Source organism: Ceratosolen solmsi, unplaced genomic scaffold (assembly GCF_000503995.2).
Source record: "Ceratosolen solmsi marchali unplaced genomic scaffold, CerSol_1.0 scaffold8, whole genome shotgun sequence".
In the NCBI taxonomy this organism is placed as follows: Eukaryota; Metazoa; Arthropoda; class Insecta; order Hymenoptera; family Agaonidae; genus Ceratosolen; species Ceratosolen solmsi.
Window position 1 is genome coordinate 939,789 of NW_011948439.1, and position 24,076 is coordinate 963,864.

General features: G+C 32.9%; 1 protein-coding gene across 1 annotated transcript; it reads right to left on the minus strand.

Moving 5' to 3' along the window:
* Positions 1–3,411: 3,411 nt before the first annotated feature.
* On the minus strand, positions 3,412–20,556 carry LOC105365455 (sodium- and chloride-dependent glycine transporter 1). The gene is made up of 10 exons (XM_011503625.1): positions 20,220–20,556; positions 17,972–18,224; positions 15,933–16,091; positions 12,673–12,880; positions 12,292–12,463; positions 11,272–11,628; positions 9,814–10,023; positions 8,975–9,316; positions 7,621–7,813; positions 3,412–4,030 (listed from the first exon to the last, which is right to left on the minus strand). Exons 1-10 carry the CDS (start codon positions 20,265–20,267, stop codon positions 3,870–3,872), a joined length of 2,103 nt encoding a protein of 700 aa, XP_011501927.1. The 5' UTR covers positions 20,268–20,556; the 3' UTR covers positions 3,412–3,869.
* Positions 20,557–24,076: the final 3,520 nt, after the last annotated feature.

Sequence of the window (24,076 nt, forward strand, 5' to 3'; positions counted from 1 at the left end):
ATATCTTGCAAAGTAATAAAATTTCATATAACTTATGTTTCTTTCACCTTAACTTATCCAATTATTGCATCACATAGTTTTTTTTCTATTATTTTGTTTTCTTTTCGTATGAATAATAAGACCTACAATGCTTCTCACTGGGTTTTTTTTCTTCCTATCTTTCTCTCATCTCGATTTTCTTTTTCCTAATGTATGTGAAAAGCATCATGTCCTATGATAACTTTTCACGAATACATGTATATTCTAATTTGGTTTGCATCTACTTTATCAGAAATAAGTATTATCTTAATTAAACTTCGTACTCTATAAATAAAATAAAATAAAAATAAATAATAAAACATTTGGATTAAACAATTAAATAATCATTGTTAATTTTGACATTGTCAATTGGTTTTTATGCCATTGTTAATATATAGTACAAACATAATAGAACGAAAACTAAAAATTCGTATTGCAAATAAAATTATAAATGTTTGTTCATGGAAATTTTTGACTTTACGTTCTATTTAAATGACTATAATGTAAGTGTTTTGCACCGAAGATGTATAATAAAAAAAAATTGCTTAAATTATAATTTAACGTTATTATTAATCGATAAATTATACGCAAAAACTAAAAAATATATAGCATTGTTATGAAATTATAATTTCTCTTGTTTCTGAAATATTAATCATTTAAAAATAATAAGTATACAATATTACTTTGATTCACTTGAAATCGGTATAAAATTTAAAATAACTTTATATTTTTATCTGTTAAGCAAATGTTTGGACATGAATTCAACAATACTAATATATAACAATTGTACTCGTGTACTAATCATTAATATGTAAAACTAATTAATATATTTAATCATATATTGAATCATTAACTATAATGTTAAATATTTTCGTTATTTTAAACAAGGAATTTTCAGTACTTAATGCAAACTTATATTCTAATTATTATTTTATATGAAATAACTATAAGATAATTATCTATTTTCGTACGTAATTTAACAATTTTTAAAACAAGCTTCTAAAACCTTAATTAAAAAAACATATTTATAATAATCTTTTGATGTTTAATACAAACTATCGTTACAAACCATTGTTATCATTGAACGATAGAAATATTTTATCTTCAAAATATTCTTAATCGAATGAAAGAATTGATAATGTAATAATGATGGAATTATAAATATTGTATTACTTATTTCTGAAATGTATCAGTCGTCGAACTTTTATGAGTTGAGTTATTTACACTCGTGCTGAAATAATACATTTATCATCTTCTTTTGAGAATTATTGAGCAAAAATATTCTGTATTCGTATATTCCATTATATAAACTAATTTGATAGTGGAGCTCTTTCTATTATAAAATGTGAAACATGATCGCATTGATGTAGGTTTTGTTTTTTTGTCACACGTATTAATATTAATTCTCTTATAATGAGAATATTTCCTGATGTAACTTTCTTTCTCTAAAAATAAATATTTATCTCTTTGCAATTGATTATAAGAACTAAGAAAATAGATTTCAAATTATCTTAGGAACTCTTATCTATTACCTAAAGATTTTTTAATTTCTTAATGAGATCGGTATTATTAAAAAAAATTTATTAAATCACTACTTGTAAAATAGGAAAGGCAAATATTGACGGACAATCATTTACGCATTAAAGTTTTTCGCGATGCTATCCGAACAATTTATTATTATTTACCGAGGAATGAGGAAAAACATGAAGATAAATAATACTCGTATAGCATAAAATTTGATAGATGAGATGATTTATATAATTTGCACGAGTAAAATACTTATCCATCCTGGCCGATTATTCATCTCAAAATTACATTCAAAGAAACGGAAATGAAAATTAAGTACCCTACATAAATTTAATGCACATTATATTTTAAATTATAAAGATTATAATATGTGCGAACGAACTGTTTCGCGGTTCGTACATTGCATTTTCGAGAACATATATCTAAACATTTTGTGTACCTACATTATATATACACGAATATATACAAACGTACACACACGCATGAGTGCATAAATGCGCACGCATGCGCACACATTAACCCACATGCGCGCGCGCACGTATATATATATATATATATATACACATGTGTCTGCCGCGAGAGTGTGTTAGTGTGTGTGTGTGTGTGTGTGTGTGTGTGTGTGCGCGCGCGCGCGCGCACGCTCGCGCGTGTGTATGATATTTAGCTTACGTATAACTAACAGTAATTTAAAAATAGTATATTTAAAAAATAATATATTTTTAAAGGTTTGTTTTTAGAATTGACTATCAACATTGAATTGTCCAACTCTTTTTAATTCTTTCCATTACAATAATTCAATATAGTATTAGCAAACGTTGATAATTGTCACGGATTTGTTGTTATAATTACAGTATTTAACACCCTAGTTGTAATACCAATTGATTAAGCGAAAGAAAATAAAAGTTCTATTTGGTTATTAAAAATTATAGTAAAAAGCTTTAATGTTAAATTGATAAAGTTGAATAATTAATTGTATAACGAACAAAAAAAAAAAAATAAATAAATAAAAAAAAAAATAAAAAAAAAATGTAACACGTACAATTATTTTAAACAGAAGAATATTTAATTTTTTGTTTATCCAATAATGTTATAAATTCTTTTACGAATGTTCTAGAATCATTGGTTAGAATCTAGGATTATTTATCAAACCTTAAAGCTCTTATTTACAACTTTCAATTGGACAAAGTATTAAATGAAGTAACTTTCATAGTTATATAATGTTAAATATCCATATATTTTCTATTTTATTTTAAATAATTCTTATTACGGCCAACTTCAACGAGTAAAAGCAGTTGTAAAATTTTGAATAAATAAATCGAAGCCTTTCGCTATACTTTTGGGTAAGTAAGCACGGGCATCGATCCATTATTTAACTTGTGCTTGTACTTGATAAAGCTGGAAGCAACATCTTTATTACTTTCTGCATATACATAATACACATATAGTACTTTTTTTTTATTAAATTAAAAATATCCTTCGTAATTATCTATTTTTCTGGATAAAATGAAAAAAAAAAAAATAAGATTTTCCTAAATATCATTAATCAACGCTTTATAATTTTTACGAACCAACAAGGTTATTGTAAATTCACGAATGTGAAAGGCGCCGTACATAATAAATTTCTGAGGTACTGTATACACATGTTATACATATATATATATATATATATATATATATATATATACTACGGGAGTATCGTTTTCCATTCCATCTCGAGCTGTTCTTCTATTCGACTAGCTCTCAGGCAAGAGTGATTCCCTTTAAAAAGAAAACAATTTCCAGATGACATCTGCAACGGAAATATCGAGCGACTTACTTGCCCACTCGCTGGACACGTGCATTTCGGCAGCGAAATGACGAGGGGGAAAAAATACGACACCGAATGCACGCCGCCGAAACTGAAACGAAAAGCTTCGTATTTTAAGCGTAATCAAGCTATTCCACGAACGGTCGCGCATTCCAGGCGTCCCTCACGCGCGTCACAAGTTTTCCAAATATACGAACGAAAATAAAATCACAGCTAGCGTGCAAACTGGCGACGTCGGTGGGGGTGGGGAACCGAGGTAGGCAAACGTATACGGGCGCGCGGCAGACCACGCAGAGGCGCGCAAAAGAACGTCGCTGCATGCTTCGATTAAAAAATGGGGAACGTGAGAGTGGGTGGAGAGGAAGAGAAATAGGAAGGAAGACTCGCGGGCAGTCGCGCAGGCGCGCAAGGCCTCGGCAACCGACGAGCGGAAAGCGGAAAATTCAGATATTCAGAACTTGAAGGTGGAGTAGGCACAACTATCGGAGGGATAGTCGAGCTCGACGGTAGCCTCTCGTCAGACCTGCTGCGAGGTGATGAGGTCCGTCTTGCTCGAGTTCTTAAGTATCGAGGGCCCAGGCAGCTTCTGCGAGGCCGTAGCACCCTGGACCGTCATCGGCTGCCCATTCACCAGAACGATCGTGTCCCGCACTATCGCGTCGTAGCCGCACTGGGGCCCTGCGGATATCGTTTTAACTTCGCACATATTTTTATTATTCTATTACATTGAGCGGACAACGTGTGTGTACATGTGCGTATGTGTATAACACATATGTGCTATTATCTATCGTTAATCTCTTCCACAATTGCGCGCTTGCTCACTTTTCATTGTTGGAAAGTAGAAAAGCTCCGGCTGTCGATCTTTTGTTTCACGTATAATCCAGCTTTGCCGACATTCGTCGTTTTGAATTAATAGTCGATTCGACTCCAAGAGAATTTGTCGAGTCAGCCGTAATTGCGAAAACAATTAAGCATTGTTACATTGTGAAAATTACTATTTATCATATGGCTAATTGATATAATATTTTGTTTAAATTGGCTCTTCATGAGTCGAGTTCGAGCGACTTGTTTCTGATCAATCATCAATCAATTTCACATCAGTCAATTTCTGATCAATCATCAATCAATCACATTCTTCACTGTACAATAATACATATTTAAATAATATTGCATATGTCGTTGTTAATTAACGTTTTAACATTGACTTTCAAGCAATGATTTTCTCTTTTCCGATAAAAGCTTCTATTCTATCGTAATTATTATTTACTTTGCTCCATACTTTACTTTACAAGATATTTTCAAGAATGATTAAAGCATTACTTCTTCTTTTTTTTTTTTTTTTTTTTTTTTCAATACTGCCTAGTCGTTTAAATGTGAACATTTGTTCTTCAATTTCTTTAATGCATTTAAGATGTATTTTTAGATGCAAGTATTCAATTTTATATAAATTTGTAAACATATTTTCTATTTTTGTATTATATTTAAAAATCAGTATTATCAAATTTCAATGGAATTAATAAATTGAATTTTTTTTTATACTATTAATGTTTGTATTATTAAAGAATTGCAGATTAAATAGATCAAATGAGTTAAGTACATATTGAAAGATTGGACTTCAAAATATTAATTTTTTAATAATAATTTTAATAATAAAATAAAAGACTTTTCCGCTTTCATTGAAAAGACTACTTTATTAAATATTTAAACGTAATATACTTTTTTCCCCGATCAATTTGAATAATTGAATTGCCCTTTCTCATACACGATAAATATAAAAATTGAAGGTAAATTTCTTGTTCGTTATGATTTATTTTATATATGAATTCCGATTTATAAAAATAATTGGAGTGCTATCTATGAATTGACATTAATAAATTACTACATAAAAATTAAATAATAATGCATTTAAAAGTAACTCTAAGTTAGCTGCAAACGAGTACCTTCCACTAATCTTCTAACATACAATTTCAAAAGTTTAATTAAAAAATAGATTGTATAAATATATTGTACAGTATACCGTGTGATACAATTGTTACGTTTGAATAAATATTCTCATAAGTATTATTCTTACGTCACTTTCCTTATCCATTAGGATAGTTGAAGAAAGCGCAAATAAGAATTTCATTAATACAATGAATTGAAAATCACATTTGAATATAATTAAAATAGATTAAACTAAAGGAGATATAAATCTTTGATTGACGATAATAACAAAGACAGTGGGCTATTATTCTAATTTGATATAAATTTATATGAAAGATTATTTTAATTAAAAAATTCATTGACGCATCCATTTTTTTGAGAAATGTTAAATTTTTAAAGTTTGACTACATTATCAAAAACTTTTGTGGAAAATTTATTTATTTTTAAATACTTCAAAAAAAAAAAAAAAAAAAAAAAAAAAAAAAAATTAAAAAATTTGTATAATCGAATAAAGTATAATAAATAATAGAAGTAAGGAAATGAAATATTTTATCTTTATAATAAATACTCGTTATAATGCCAAAATATTATACTAATAAACGAATAATGTCACATTCTTTATTTTGATAGATTAAAAAGAATTTTAGGTTAAAATATAATAGACAAAACTTTTTCATATAATCAAAATTCGATTCCATAGATTTTACTGTATTATTAATTTTATCTCACATCAATGCGTATTTTAGATTTGAAATAATCTAGAAAAAAAAAAAAAAAAAAAAAAAAAAAAAATTAACCCATTTGTTATAACTAAGGAAAATATTTCACAGAGTGTTTGTAATTTGTTCTCCAAGCCTTAAATATCTATCTTTAATGTTGAATTTCAAAATCTTTCAAGCACTTATTTACACATTTCCACAATATGGAAGAGATCAAAATAAATATGATAAAATATGTAAATGTAAATAAATGTGTAGAGTACGGTATAGTAACTTGGATTACATTTAAAGCAGATTTACAATATTAAACATGCAATATACGTATTATTTCAATAACTTTACAACTATTTTAATGCATATTAATGTATAAAAGCCATTGGTTATAGATAGCCGGTTTGAAAAATATAGGTCAGTTTTGTATTAGGTTTGGGTAATATAATTAAGCTACGTTAAAAGTCGTATAGCCTATATTGAAAAAAGAAACTCTAACGATTTTATAGAAGTAATTGAATTAAAAAAAAGCTAGAGGGACGTAATTTATTTACAAGTGCACGTGATGGAGAAAAAGAAAAAGTTTCATTTTATAAATAAGCGATCTTTGCGATGAATATTTCAAACGCGTCCAAATAGAAATTGTACGTGTTGCAGAAAATTGGTTTGAAAATAGAAATTAGGAATTGTGCTATAAATCCTATAAGGCAATATAGACTTTTGTATGTACATTGAATCTACAGGAACAAATGTTAAGCGTACAACGAGTAAAAAAAAAAAAAAAAAAAAAAAAAAAAAAAATATATAATTCTAACGATAGTGTACCCATCATACAATACTTTTTCACTATCATGTAATTCTATTGAATTTTTACAAATATTTCTTATAAACCTATAAGGAACTTGAACAAGCCAATTCTATAAGTGCTGAACAAAAAAAAAAAACAAAAACAAAACAAAACAAAACAAAACATAGTGCATCAGGTAGGATATTGTCAAACGTTGGCAAATAATAAATAATTAATCCAAGATAGCGACGGGATGTTGTAATAAAATAATTTTCCTCGATACACCACTGACTTTTATGCGTTAGTACATTTGTATTTCCCGAGGTGAGCTTAAGAGAAGTTTTATGTCAGATGATTATAACACTCTCGGATATTTTAAAATCCTAATTTAAGCTATTGAGCGAAAAGAATGGATAAAGTCCGTTAAATTAATAATATGAAAATGATGGATTCGTTTGAATGCAAATACCTATAAGACATAGGACAACCAATAGGCTGCGAGAGAGAAATTTTCACGTATACACACAGCAACGCCTCTCTCGTTCTCTCAAACTTCTAGTTCCATTGAAACAAACATGTAATTTCGTCATTCATAATTCGCCAACATTTGAGCGTGCAAAAAATCAATTACACAGCCATGCGAAAGAAACGGCCTAGATAAATAAGCTTGGCAGAGCGATAGAGGAGCGGGGTGGATGAATTAGTTACCGAGTCGCACGATCGGTCAATATAAAAAAAAAACTCATCGACCCCTCTCAGCACACTGATGCGCGTCCGTCGCAACGCCAGCCATGGATGACGTATGGGGAATAGCCGCAGGTGGTCGGACACATGGGATGACTGATTACCTGGTGATGGCGTGTGGGGTAGGGTCCTGCAGGACGTGAAGGGGGTGCGGGAGGCTGGACCCCAGTCGGAGCTCGGCTGCAGGAGCTTGCGCGCCCTGCTCCAGAGGCCGTCGCGACCGGTACCCCGCAGCTCGTCGTCCTCGTCCTCGTCGACGTAGTCGGTGCGCCTGCGCTTCCCGACCCGCAGCTGGCTCTGTGGGAAAAACGCGTGTGTGCGCCACAGATGATTTATGAATTGAATTCACTTCGACGCGTCCGAATAACGAGGCCGCGGACGCTCCGGCTCTCGGCGCCCTAATGATTTACTCTCCTAATGCACGGGATCCCGGTTGGGTTTACGCTCTTACAGCTACAGTTACTCTCCTTCGATAAATTACTTAGTCCGCATAAAGTGACACGCGGTCAGACGTGACAATGCGATGATTTTTTCTTAACTTCGCTTCAGCCTTCGATCTTTCGTCATTATGAAAATCCATGTTGTTTGATCGTTTAGTTTTAATTGCAGCCGACGATGAAAATCAAATTCCTTTCATTTTACATGATAGATTCGAAAATAATGAAAAATCGAAGGCCTTTTATGAACGATGTCGAGAAGAATTCTATTCGTTATTGCAATTAATTTCTCGTCGATTATTATATAATTTAATGGCCTGTTTAAATGCAGCGCATAAATTATATGTAAATTTACGCTTTTAAATAAAAGGTCATTTATCGTGTTCTTTAAATTCTCTATATTTGCATTTTATAACCTAAGGTTACATTGTTAATTCCTTTATTGTTTCTGTAAGTTTATTGTAACGTATGAGCGATGAGATGGAAATAATATAAAAATTGAAATTTCTCCCACAATTTAATTGAATATTAACATCTTTTCGTATGCTCAAATTATAATACGAGCTGCACACGAGCATTGATCACATTTATCACTGTGCTTTTCATATAATATAATATTGACGTTACGATAAATTCATTTATCTACTATAAATATCAGACTGTTGTTTACTTGAAAACCTGTAAGTTGATAGAATAATGCCTAGTCATCAATTGGCTTTTGTACTCGTTTTATAAAATAGAATCTCTTCACGCTCTGAATGATTCTCAGAATATGGTCATATTGTGTTTACGGGACAAGTATTTTCTCTTATAAGAATCGCGTTTCAAGCTTATTTTAACTTCCGTAAATTGAGAGGTGTGATAAATGCGAGCTCGGACAGTCGATAAAAAATCCTTTTTATTCGTTAAATATTACTATTACGGAAAAGGGCACTAGGCTAAGATGGTGCTAGTAAGAAACAAACAAAAAAAAAGAGACAAAAATGAAGGAAAAAGGGACAACTATGTCGATTGAACTCACGATAGCGAGACCGATGATAACGAGGACTGGCACTAATCCAACGACCCAACCAACGATGTCGGCCCATTTGGGATAGACGTAGGTGCCGTACTTCAGCGGCTCGTACTCCACCCAGTTGAAGAAGAGGATGAAAAAGAGGGTGGCCGGCGTTACGACCTTCCACATCCATGTCCAGAAGAACCTCCAGCAGCGGCTGCGCACGCCAATCATTTGCTGAACGTCGTCCAGGAAACGGTCAGCTCCGTAAACCCAGGCGACAAGAATACACTCGCTTATAGCGATCAGCAAGACCGACCAGTTCGCTGCATATTTGTCCATCAGTTGGAGCCAATACATGCCAGCCTGCCGGTACAACCCATTTGGCGCGGTTTAGTAATTTCTCTCTCTCTCTCTCTCTCTCTCTCTCTCTCTCTCTCTATATATATATATATATATATATATATATATAACCGAATATATATATATATATATATTCACTCATTAATTAATAAAAATGAAATGAGGCTAATAAATCAAAGATGCATGCATTATTCAACCTAAATAATAAATTAAATTCTCATAGTTGGAGTGTTTTTACAAGTTTTTCATACAATTGGCTTGCGTGATAAAGGTCGTAGTGAAGATATTCTTTCTGTAGGCTACACGACCTAAGCCATTCGTTATTAAAGTAACTCCCGACTCTGATAAGATGACAAATGGAGTGATATGTCAAATACAAAAACTTTATGAATAATATTAAATATCAAGCTGCCCAATAGGCAATCAATGTACTCAAGTTCTCATTTAGCTTTTGTCGGTGCGGTGAGAAAGGCCTCGACAGTAATAATAATAATACGAACGTTAGTGGTGAATATAAGACCACCGCCGTATCCAAAAATCGCGCAGGCAAGTACGATCCAGAGCTTATAATGCCTCAGTGCTGGGATGCCGTCGAGGATGGCGGTGGTGACGGTTTCCATGAGTGCGAATTGCGAGTCCAGGCCGAGAGTCAGTAACATGACGAAGAAGAGGAGAGACCAAACCGGCGCCACGGGTAGCCTCGACACCACCTAAATAACACGTCCATTACAACAAGCGTATTAAGTCGCATGGCCAATAGATTTTAGCCCTAAACTCTTTCCTTACGTTACATCTCACCAATACTTTATTACTAAGAGACTCATTAGTCGAGAGAATTAATAAGCGCGCGTTCGACTGTTCGAACGAGTATTAACCTTATAAAAACATCTTCCCGCTTTACTTTTCCTCTACGTTTTAGAACACAATAAATAAGCGACGATTGTCAATTAATCGTCTAAATTAATATCGACGTTTAAATAATGTTAATCGTCGTCTTATGCTCAAAGCTCTTATCTACGATGCATATATATGACAATGTCTATATGATCTATAAAAAATATGATCTATTATCATGCAATTTCTCAAGTACGTCCTTAAACCTACTTTAAAATAAATTATAGGAACGATTATAATCGATTATTAAAACCTAAAGTTCTTTCATTTTATGAATAATAATTATCAATATAACTCGGGCACGTGTACATAATGAATATAATATTCTTAAAGGAATACTATCAGTCAAATATAATATTAAAGCCGTATCTATCAAGATGGTTTTAAATTGAATTTTATTACAATTCGTACTGATCCATATTTCTTTAAAGTAGAGCTTCACGTCATTGTAATTACAGAGAGAATATAAAAAAATTTTATCTAGAATTTATGATATTTGTTAATCATACTTCGGAAATATACGAAGTCTTTATTTTAGAATAATTATCACTCGGTATTTTATAGGGAGAAAGGTAAATTTTTTTTTGTTTTGTTTTTTGAACAATTACATATCTGAAATTAACAATTAAATTATATTATAATAATTTATCTAGATATATACGTTATTTCAACTAGTCAACTTTATAAATGCTTTATACGCTACCAAGATTTTATTATCCACTGAAGCAATTAATATCCTGAAATTTAAATTAAATAAAAAAAAACAATACGAATAAATAAACGATCATTGATAGCCGATTAAATCTTCATTGACTATCGACATATTTTCTTAAGTGCAAGATCATTAATGTCATAATATTCAACTAAAGAACCACGGATAAGCGATTTAAACTAGTGTTACGATACTGTAGATTATATCTTTCGTTCGTTACATCTCTCTCTCTCTCTCTCTCTCTCTCTCTCTCACTCAATTTATCTATCTATCTATTTATCTCTCATAGTAGAGTTGAAAAATATAAATAATAGCAATGTAAGGAAAAGGTATGTGCCTCGTGAGGCCTCACCTCCGGATAAACGATGAAAGCGAGTCCGGCGCCCTGATCGACGACCGAGGCGACGGGCACGTCGAGCTCGTGGGCAAGAAAACCGATGACCGAGAATATGACTAAGCCAGCGAAAAACGAGGTGCCGATATTGCTGACGGCGACGATCAACGAGTCCTTGTAACAGTTGTTGGTGAACTTGTTGTAAGAGCTGAGAGTTATAAGGCCGCCCCAGGCCGGACTCAATGCAAAGAAGATCTGCACGGCGGCGTCGCCCCAGACCTTCGCCGAGGCCAGTCGCTTCCAGTCTGGTGTCAGGTAAAAGAGGATGCCCTCGTCGGCGCCTGGTAGCATTATGCCGCGCACGAACAGGGCGATCTAACCACATAGTCGACGTGTTATAAATGGATAAGATCCTTACTTTTGCATAATTTCACGCTAATTTGGCCTCGAGAGGTAGGACAGGGAGTTGCGATATTTATAAATTATTCCGCTGAGCATTGAATGATAAACGTTACTCGATCACTTTTGATGACGATAATTAATATAAAATAAGAAATTTTTAATTGATATCCGCGCGCCCCACCTCTCCCGCAGATCCATTAATTTTCGAAAATATTTTTGACAATGCACCGGGCGCTTTTTAGACAAGGAAAAAAAGAAAAAAAGAAGGAAAATAGGGGGGGGGGGATCGTCGAGTAAATTAAAAAGAAACTTCCTGAAGAGCAAATTAAAAGCTTTGAACTACTTTTAAAGGACCTATGTAACTTGATGATAAATTAACAGGAGTTTTAATAACGTTTGGATGCGAGAATTTCGATGAAAAATGTGCTAAAAGTATTTATACATTTTTATGTATTATGAAGAAATGATTTTTTTTTAGATTGATAATACGTATTACGAGGTTTTAAGTTCCTAATATTATCTCCCTTTGCGATTTAAATCGATAATTTGAATTATTGATTGAGCTTGAAAGTGATTAAAGCCGGGAGATAATTTAAACCATCGTTAAATATAATAAAATAATAATTGCCAACTCACCAAAACCACATAAGGGAAAAGAGCGGTAAAGTAGACGACTTTTCCCGAGCTTTGTACTCCTTTGCTTAGACAAAGAAAAACAATGATCCAAGCCAGTAGAAGGCAGCCAGCCATTTTTGGGCTTATTGTACCAGTTTCTTCAATTCCCTGACTTAGACGCAACACATGATTACTGAAATTGCATAAGACCAATCGATCAGAAATAATTGTGTATGTGTGCCTGAACGAGAGTGAGAGAGAGAGAGAGCGAGAGAGAGGGAGAGAGAGAGCGAGAGAGAGAGAGAGAGAGAGAGAGAGGGATGCGAGGTTTACATGGTGGTTAGATGGGGAGGAAAGGGGAGGAGAGAGAGAGAATGTGTGTGTGTGTGTACTATGGCTTACTTGAAATACTCTTCAGCGGGAGGCTTCCGTATGACGGTTGTAAAATTTTCTGCAGAGAAATTGATCGCCGCTAATTGGCTAGAGTTCAGACATTCTCTCTTAAAGTACGTCATATTCTGGCTCGAGCAGACCAATGCTGCTTCCGGCATAAAACACTCCTTGGTACTCCATTCCTCCTCGCACCTGCTCCACGGTAAATCGCCCCCGCCTACATAAATCAATTTCATTAAATTGCAAATGCTAATTGTCGATGATGCCTACATTGGGTGAGTAATTATATTTGCATGTTTGCTTCTATCACTGAGAATTTATTCCTTCGCATGTAAATATGCATCGCTTTGATGGAATGGCGTGAGAGTGTTTACGTAAAATATTTTTCGAGTATTTCATTTTAAAGAACTTAACATCACTATTCGTCTAAGTCAAAATTTCTTTTTCAATAATATTTTAATCAGCTGAGTCATTAATAATGTAATCATCATTATTCTATACTTTCGGTACTTATAATTATTTTCCAATCATTTTCATATTATATATTCTTTTTGATTGATGTTTGATTATATTTAAAGTGAAAAATCAAATATTAAAAATAATATTAATTAAGCAAATATAAAGATGAAAAAACGATATCGATCAATATAATAAACAGCTGGATATTATTAAAATTTTCGATTGTACTATGAAAATGCAATCATTATTTTTAAAACGTTAGTATTTTCCAACTCTCGCATACAAATTTGTTATTATACATAATTTTTATTATATTACAAAACATGTTCAACTCATCGAATACAAAAATTATTGTCTTACGTAAAGGATCTTTATACATTGTATAATCAATATTATCATTCGATTATAAAGCCAAAAATTTTAGTTATCTTGTCCGTATATTTATATTTGTTTTTACTTATATCCAATTTTCTTTTACTTAAAATAAATTTATATATATATATATATATATATATATAATAGAAAAAAAGATATACGTTACACAACATAAGACTAACATGGCAATCGATACATGTAAAATTTGAAATTCATTCAGTAAATAAGCAAAAATAAAAATATATATATTTAATATTATGAAAAATTGTAATTATCCATGAAGGGAACAAATATTCCATCATCTTTTATACAACTGTTAAATTTCTTATATTTTTATACATATTTTATTATAAATAAGTATATTAAGAGGATTATATTTACACGCTAAATTTGAATGTATTTTGTGAATACATTATGCTGAATAATATAGAAAATAATTTTCAGAATGATATTTTCCTTAAGTTATATAACGTATATAAAAAATTTTACTCCGTATGAAGTATCATTTATTATGTAATTATTATTTGCTAAAATATAAACGCATGGTATGAAATATTTGAACATATACAATTCTTATTATATCTAATATTGTAAAAAAAAACCAAAAACAAAAAAAAAACAGTATTTATAAATAAAGTAACATTTTTCAGATCAATCAATCAATTTTATATTCAAAATTATTTGATTTATGAATTTATATTATTTAACTTACTTTATGATAAATAATGATGAATTTTCTTTTGTATTGTTTTGATTTTCACATTTGCAACATAATAATAAATAATAATAATAAATAAAATAATCACATAATAATAAATGAACAAAGAAATATGGAAATATTTTTTTCTAACAATTAAATTGTATTGTCTTATCTAAAATATTTATAATGGTTCATTTTTGGATGTAATTAATATGGACAAATTATTAATATAATCAATCGTTTATCAATGAATTCGAGATATTTTTTTTTTTTCAACAAAATTATAAATATATATACTAGTTATTTCATGAAAAAAAAAAAAAAATGGTAGCAGGAGCTAGATTCGATAAATAATCAAGAAAATAAACAGTATTTTTATTTAGAAAAATATATATAAAACCTTATCTGTTGTTATTTTTAAGCAACTGGATTAGTTTATGACGTAACGACACAATTCGCTTAATTTGTTCATGTTTAATACTATTAATTTGGCTGATATTATGGTTTTAATTTATGGTTTAAATTTAAATTGTTGCATCACTGTACCTAATGCCAAGAAAATGATTATGTTCAAGTAGTTGCTTTTCATTTTTTTGTTATTGAATCGAGCATCAACCCAATCCCATGAGCAGCTCTTTGAATATTCCTCGGCTTACGCAACAGATTACGATTTGTTTATTGGATCAGGAAAATGTTTTCTGGTGTCACTTGTTATGTTGCACAAGATTATCATAAAATATCTGATCCAATTTCTCATCTTCAATCTTATTTCGCGTTTAAAAATATATTTAGTTACAAAATTGTAGAATCTCGCAAACAAAAAACCGCGGAAATATTATTTTAAATAGTTTTAATTGAAGCATCTCCGCTTAAAAGCATAGAAAATTATTTGGATACAGTTTGAGGAATATTTATTTGTATTTTGAACTGGATGCGAAGATAAAATGTCTGATATTCCGTTTATTGGCTAACATCGAGTTTGTTATGGCATCGTGAAGTTATTTCACCAATAAAGCTGAATAAAATGGTCTTTCAATTTAATATTAATGATTCGATTTAGAACGAAGTAACACTTTGTCGTGAATTAACTTTATGAATAAGATGAAGTATCGTGGACGTGAATATTACTCGTTTCTGATCTCATTACGTTAATGCAGCTCACTATACATTATGTGCAGATATCGCTAGTTTTACCATTGATTCGTTGTAATGGCTCACCACCACCTTCATCTACGTCTCAAAATATTGTATACGATTTCAATATCATCAATTCGCACTTTCATAAATAACTTGTTCAATGTACGTAAAGCAGGTATTCAAAATATGAAAGAATATAAATAAAAATAATAAATAAAAAAATCTGTAATAAATATACGTAATAAGTTAAATTCGCTTTAACAATACTTTGCAACAGTGTTGGAAAGATTATTACATTATATTTCTTTACGAATAATAGATTGCCAAGATTTTTCTTGGCATACTCTATCATTACGTTTATTATTGTAAATTTACGCTTTAGTTGAATCAAGAGAACTGTCTTCGATAAAATGTCAAGCAACAAGGTCCGCTTAGTGGCACAGATGTGTGCTCTTTAGTAATAAACCAATAATATCATCATCGCATAATAATCTAAGTAGCGTGACATTCACCACCGACTTAATAGAGTCACCTAGAGCTATATAGTGTGAGCACGTGATATCAAGTAGATCGAGTAAATTAACAATAATCGTCTTACCTGCGACCGAAGCGAACATGTAAAAGAGCGTCCACGCGATGATGAGGTTGTAGTAGAGCATGACAACAGAACTGACGAGCACCATACCATAGCCAAGTCCACGTAACAATGGGCAGAATCTTTTATAAGCCGCCACCGGTCCCAGGCTTGCGTACTGACCTACGACCAATCAAACTTTCTTAAAGCCGTCGCATTAACAAGGGCGGCTAAACGAACGAGGCTGACGTTTTCATATTGAAATTACGCCTCGACGAAATATTTAACAGTCCAAAGCATCCGCGAGCTCGTGATCATACACTGTCACAGCTCATTACCATGACTACATAAATACTTTTAAAAATGTGCATAATTCATAGGATCTGTCTACCCGTATTTACAATGTATCAGCCAAATGCGTGAAGGATTTCGAAATTATTGACATTGAAAGCTATTGCGCTTTATTATTTTAACGTTAATTTCTTATAAATGAATTTAAAAATAATAATAATAAACACTTTTTTTTTATAGTTTTTGCCACTTTATGTACTATTGTTGCACAATATATATTTGAAATTAATTTATTTTCCGTTAATCAATCATTCGTATTTTTGAACATTAATAATATGTTTTATTCTTTATCTTTTTTTGTTAGGGAATCGTTATGAAATAAGGACGTTTAAATGCTTCATAAACAAAATATAATATTTTTTTTTTTTTAATAATATTTTACTAACAATAATAATATTCTATTATGTATTATTATACGTAATAGAATGTAATATAAAAGTGGAGTATAATTTAACCCTTCCATTAAACAAAAAAATCAATTTAACAAACATTTTAATGTAAAACTATTCAAAACATTATTCAATTTCTCCTTACAAAGGACATTTAAAAACATATTCGACTTTATGTTCTCAATTCACTTGAATTATACAAATATTTTTGTATAATATGCTAATTTAAGATTTAACAACTTAACTTACAATATTATGGTTTTCCGATAATTCAATGATAATATCTCTTCATTTTCAATAATTTATCGAATCCTATTATTTTTCTATTAAAATCATATTGCCAATAAAATCAAACCGCTGTTTGTTATGTTAAAACAATTGAACATATTGTTAACTATTTAATACTAAATCCCTTTCCTTTCAATTAAGTCAGGTATCGCATTACATATTACTTGTAATATGTAATATGTGTGAATGTGTATTCACAAAGTTTTGTGAAAGTATTAACTTTGGGAGATTATGCAATAAGCGCGCAATGTAGGAGAAAAGAAATATAAATAGAAAAATTGTACACACGAGACAAAATATAAGGATCGCGTGTTTCATTCGAACATACCAATGTCAAATTTTTTTTAACGCAAATCCATATTTCTTATTATATATATATACTTGCTAAGTTACCTTTTTGCTTTACGTTTAGGTACATTCAATTTTAAATCTGAGGCTCGTGTTGAGACTGACCTAAAATAAAATCATTTCATCTACGGGCAAAATAACCGTTCGAAAAACAAATATTCAATGAGAGAAATTTCTGTAAAAAGAATTTAATTTAAATCTGATAAAATTTAATATTTTATTAACAAACTAGTAACACGCAAGGTAATTTATCATTGTCAAAATGTTTTTGTCTTTAATACATATTACATGTAATTATTACTGTATTGTTTCTAATTATTCAAGATATTAATTTATGTAGAATTTACACTATTCGAAAAGATATTTATTATCAATTTATGTATGCAAATATTTATTCATAAAAAAAATTTTGACTGCCGAATACACGTTATAATTATATATATATATATATATATATATATATTAGTAATGTCTCGTCAAGGGAAATTTATGTAGCTTTTTTTTTCTTTATAAAAATGTATAAACTGGACCTGTTAATTTGAGGTATCTTACGGAATGAAGGATAAACCGTGCAAATAATTTATTATTTAACTGATGTATTGTGGATGAATACCAAACTGATTATAAGAATACGCGGCATAAGTAATTGAATTAATAGTAATGAATTAATAGAATGTATTAACTCACCGAGCGACAATTCCATAAACATCAAAGGCAGCCCGGCAATAATAAGCATAACCGTAAAAGGAATGAGAAAGGCACCACCACCATTCGAGTAGCAGAGGTACGGAAACCTCCATACATTGCCAAGGCCGACGCTGTAGCCAAGGAGCGAGAGAAGAAAGTCGAATTTGCCCGACCAGGTGCCGCGCTCTGGATGCTCTTCCTCGCCACCCTGAAGAGGAGCCTGGCTGTTGGCCACCGAGTACTTGTCCTCGTTCTGTAACATTCGTTGAGTCGTCGACGATAAGCTGCGGCGACGGCGGACGTTCGTTACGTAAGCAGCGCAATCGCTAGCTCCTACGATTTGTCCCTTTGTTTCCCATTTCTCGTTTGCCGAGCTTTTATTGTGTTACGAGTGCACGAGCGCATGAGTGCTGCGCGACATTTTGCGGAGCTTCTACTTGTTCCTAATTGTAAGCTCAAGTCCACAAGAGCTTAATACCCAAGCCCAAGCTTACGAGAGTTCTTCTGAATTGCGCTTTTACTTTGTTATGAGAAAATCTTCGATTTCATCTATCAGATATTCGATGAAATTTTGCCAAGTGCCTCGCCATTGATTTAGGCAACGACTTTTAATGAATTTTACTTCTACTTTAATAACAGTCCTTATCGGTCTTTTATAAGGTTATTTGGAAGCTGTTGAGCTCGGAACTATTATGTGTCAGACACTGGGTGAATTCATTTTACTTTACTGATATATTACCCTCTGCTCTCTTTTATTTGACTACTTTTCGTCCAATTAATGTATTTCGTAATCAATTTATCAATGTCTGCATCGTAACAGATGATAGACAGATTAATCTATTTCGGAAGAATGTTTAATAAAAATATCGAAAATTTGATTGGTGAATATTGGGATCACTACTGTTATTAATAAATATTTATATTATCCAACGTTAAAAAAAAAAAAAAAAAAAAAAAAAAAAAAAAAAAGAAAAGAACAACAACAAAAATCAATAAAGAAAGAAAAACTATATAATTTGAAAGACACTAGTGAAATTTGATTAAAAAAAAAAAAAAACAGTTGAATTATTTTAATATATTACTTCGTTCGGACTATCTCCCACTCTTCGATAAATTATTATTTTGTCATCAAAAGAATGTATTTACGTGGTTATTAAAATCGAGAGATTTCATTAAAGTAGCACAATTAAATATTTTCTGAAGGCATACATCGTATTTATAAATTGCCATTTTTCGTAATTTATATAATAAAACAAACGCGTTTCGTAATAACTCGAATTTTTTAGCTAAATGACAAATAAACAATAAATGCCCTTCGAATATAAATTAGAAAATAAATTAACAGGCTGATATTAAACGATTACGGGACAATGTATAATTGAACGTTTTATTTTTAAATTTATTTCTTGTAAATGTTAATGTCTAATAGATAATTCAAAACATTAACACTATTTACAATATACAGATGCGCGGGCGCATACACTTATACTACGCCAAAACATTGCTTTTACTACGATGAACAGAAACGTAATTTACGTTTGCAAAAATTACCACTTCAATATATTTTAAGAGTTAAGTAATTTAAAATATCTCGCAATAAATATATCTCCTTTGATTATTCATATTTTTCTTCCGTGCACTTCTTTTAATAGTAATGCCAAAATATGTGAAATTATGTTTCCGTTTAATGTAACAAACGAAGAAGACAATTGAAATGCCAGATATTGAGGTTGGCTCGTCACTGAAAATGTCGACAATCTACACAATCGATATTACCAGCAAGAGCATAAAATAGTACGAATTTAATGGGAATAGCAAACTTGGCTCGAATTCTGCAATGATCGAAAAGCAGACTTACGGCTTACGGTCAAGTTCGCGTGATAATACAAGATGAAATTACACGGACGCGGGGCGAAAGTAGATAGAGCCGATTTAGTCAGACCGTGCTTAAGTCTGTGATCAGTAGTAGTCGCAACGCACTTGATTGAATTCCGTCGTTACTGGCACGGAGTGCGGCACAGCTGACTTGGAGTAGCGACATTAAGATGGAAAAAGACGGCTATATCGCGCCTCAAATGCACTCGCAAAACGTACCGTCGCGTTCCAAATTCCAAACGAGAGAGACTATCGCGCTTACAACCGACACGTCACTCAGCGGTTTACTCAGTCGCTCTCGCCTAAGTAAATCCCAGTAAATCAATGCCCCGGTTCGGCTTGGCGAATAATCAAATCAAAGAGAGCGACTCACGTCCCAGCAGTCGAGGTAGGGGCGCATCCGCGTGGCCGTGTCCTCCATCCTTATTCCGTGCTGAGGTCCCGTGCTGGAGCGCAGTTTTTAAGGCCGTGATTGGCCTCCTCACGGCGGGCCGCCGACGCCGAGGATGCCCCGAGCTCCCCGTACTCACCGCACATGCTTGCGCGCTCAAGCCACTACGAGGCGACGCCGTCGACGCCGCGACGGCCCGACGCCAGCTGACCTCGACGCGCCGCACTCCGCGGGCACCTCCATAGGCTCGAGCCCGAGTCCGATTTTGCGCGCCTCGTTGCCTTCGGTGATGCTCGCGACGATATCTCTCTTGTCACCCGTGGACAGTACACCCGCCTAGGACTAGCTCCAGCCAAGGATAAGGAAGACGCGCTCGTAGCTTAACCAGTGGCGAGAACAGGGAGGAGGACGGCTCGCACCCGGCCAGCCACCGTTCGTTCTCTACGGCAACTGCGAGAGGTTCGCGGCGCCTCGATCGATATTGCTGCTCCTGCGAATGCTTGCACCCTTTCGCGCGCCCACCCCGCCCCCACCCGATAAGGCCAGGGCGCCCCACTACTACCGCCGAGGGGGAGATTTACGCCTCGTTCAGCTAACGACGCATCTTTCGCTGCCGCCCCCACTCGCGTATCAATCTCCGCTGCCCCTCTCCCTCCCCCTCCCACCACCGTTCCACGATCTCGACAGCGTCGTCTTCGCACGCTGACGGCTGCCAGAATTCCGGGACGTGGGAGCTGTGCTTTGTTTTCCTCCTCGGCCGATACTCTGCGCGGCCTCGTTCGAGGATCTGCGCTTGCACTTTACCGCGTCCTCGACTGTGCCGCCGAGCCGCACGCGCCGAGGGGAAGTCCGATAAGCGCCTGAGCGTCCCCGTTAATAATGGCGGAATCGCCCTCTTCCGCGTAAACGCTCGCCCTCGCCCAGCACTAGTTAGCTAACTGACTGGCTGGCTAGCTGGCACTTTGGTACTTTGGCACTTCGGCTTTACTTCCTCATCGGACGGCCGAGCTTACAATTTACAATTTACAAGTGACGCGCACCCAGTTACCAACGGACAGCCAAAGCCACTCTCATAACAAAACTTCGCAATAATTATTGAGGCATTTTATTATAGGTTAAATGACGGTGGCGCGACCGAAATTTCAGCCCTGCATCGTCAAAGCGACGTACCTCGGCCTGTAAGGTCAGGTGTGTAAAGTCGGAATTAATTGTGTTAAGGCTGACAGTCCATAAGAAGTCCAGAAAGCGCATGAATAATTAAATAAGAAATTTGTTGAGCTTTATTATAGACGTAATGGTGAGTTAAGTGGCTGAAAATTCGATCTCGAAAGAGAAAAAAATGAAAGAATAAAAGGATAGGGTAGGTGCCATGGACATATATAAACTAGAAATCGAGAGTCGCTTTCTGGTCGATCGAATGCGAGACGCGTCATGTGCGCCTGTATACATGTATACGAGTAGACATTTAGAGGGACAAGAGAAGGATGGTGGCATCGATCAACCTCTCGTCGAGAGATTCAACGAGCCACCCTGAACGTCGACGGTGGCAGTGGTGGTAGACGGCAGTAGTAGTCAGTAGCTCTGAGCCAAGGTGTATTGATCATTTTCACATACGCTCTCTTCCTCTCATCCTCACTCTTGCTCACTCCCCCTCCTCTCTCTCTCTCTCTCTCTCTCTCTCTCTCTCTCTTTATCGCACGCTCACACTTACTCTCACTCTCTTCTCCTCTTTACGCGTGCACTATTCTTGTTGTCGACAAGTCGTAAGCACGGCGACTTTGAGATCTCGGAGGATTTTCGGAGGATCTCTTGATTTGACGAGGTCGATACATGCAATGCTGGCTCTGCTCCTCCCCTCTTCTCATACCACACACCTACATCAATTCGCGCGCGCGCCCGCAAACACACACGGATACGCGCAATTACGTTTTATCCTTCTCTCCTGTCACCCCCGCCACAAAAACCATTCGGCTAGTCTCTTCTTCATCATCATCATCGTCTTTTTCTTCTTCTTGACCATCATCATCATCATCATCATCATCTTCTTCTTCTTTTTTTTCTACTTTTTCTTCTACTTCTTCTTCTTCTTCTTCTTCTTCTTCTTCTTCCCCTACTACATCTTCTTTGCAACGCACGTGGATGAGTCGCTATGTTGTTGAATAAGGTTTCCGGTACTTGAGCAAAGCTTCGTCCAATCGTACAGCTTTCACTACAATTCTTGAAGCGTGTGATTTCAGATGACATGTTTCTCGAGCTCTTTTAACACGTGCTTGATGAGATAATTCAAAATGATAACACAACGTAAATTGACTTATTTATGTGCAACGCAATTTTATCGATTATAATTTTGTATTAGTTTTATATTATTTTCATGATTTCATGAATCTGAAATTTAATTTCGAAAATAAAAATAAGTCCGATTCGTTTCTCTAGTCGTTTGATTATTATTTTTCATTCGAAGACAATTGGTCACTAATCACTCAAACTTTTATTTTATATTCATTAACTTCTTATGTTTGTTATAGACGGAAGTCCAATGTACTCCAATCGAATTCCACAACTATTATATACATATTGATACTTGAATCATGAATTTGAAAATATATTTCAAATAATTGAATATCGGCACTTTCGTAACAAGACAAGCATTCTGTCTTGTAAATTCGAATAAACAAACCACACTAACTGAACGAGTTAAATCGATTATTTTATTTAGTCAATCCTCCAATTATAATTTCTCTCCTTATTGCGCATTCTGTTGAAAATCTAATTAATTAATGATTTTAATTATAATTTTGAAATTTTATTAATAAATGCAATAATTAATGCAATTAAAGGAATATTACAATAATATATAACTATTTTAATAAGTAATACGAGTTACTTAATCCACAAGTTCGATAAGAATTTCTCCTAGTCGAGTCACATAGAAATTATATATTTATCTACAAAAGAAATTTACTCTGCTTTATATGGCATATTCTTCTACTAAATTACATGTACGATTTCTTTTCATATTACTCGTTAAAATTTCATAACTTATTCTGTTATTATTTATTACTCTAGTTTATTGACTTTAATTCTCATATCTTGCAAATGAACGAAAAATTTTATAAATATACTTTAATGCCCATAAACATATTATGTATTGATAGTTTTAAAAATACATTTCCTAAATAAAATACGTGATACATATGTTTATGTATATGTAAGATCAAAATTAACTGATTTTATTTTGAGTAGACGTGTTCATTATAATTTATAACCATAAAAATAAATATATAAAGATATTATAGTTGTATTAGGGAAACGGAATTTTTTATTTACAATATATTTTTTAATTTATTTTTAATTTTTTTAAATTTATTCCAATATTTATTTTTAATACATTTATTTTATTAGACATATTTGAAAGTTATGTGTTTGCTTTGAATATAAAAATGTGCCGCTTATTTATTATGAATTTAAATGTAATTAAATATGAACTTTCTTTTTTATGGATTAATGAATGAAATTTTTTTTAAATAATGCATATATTTATTGATTTTATCAAAAGAAATTAATTGTATTTAATACAGTTGTTAATTATTGTAATAAATGTTATATTAAATATTGTAACTTTTTCAATAGTTATGTTTAGAAAGAATATATTTCTAACTGTATTAAACAATTTATAAATTTCTTTAAACGTGGGCGATTTTAACGAAAATAAAGTAATTTTAATAATATAATGTAAAAAATATTTATTAAGTGAAGTACAGTATACGAGTATGTAATTCTTACATTGGAAATAAATACTCTAACATTTCTTTATTAATTTAAGCTAAACATATATATTT

Coding starts and splice junctions, on each gene's coding strand:
- LOC105365455 (XM_011503625.1), bottom strand. CDS start 20,267: ATGGAGGACACGGCCACGCGGATGCGCCCCTACCTCGACTGCTGGGAC. Junction 12,881..15,932: donor CATGTTCGCTTCGGTCGCAG/GTAAGACGATTA, acceptor TGATTTATGTAG/GCGGGGGCGATTTACCGTGG. Junction 4,031..7,620: donor ACCCCACACGCCATCACCAG/GTAATCAGTCAT, acceptor CGATATCCGCAG/GGCCCCAGTGCGGCTACGAC.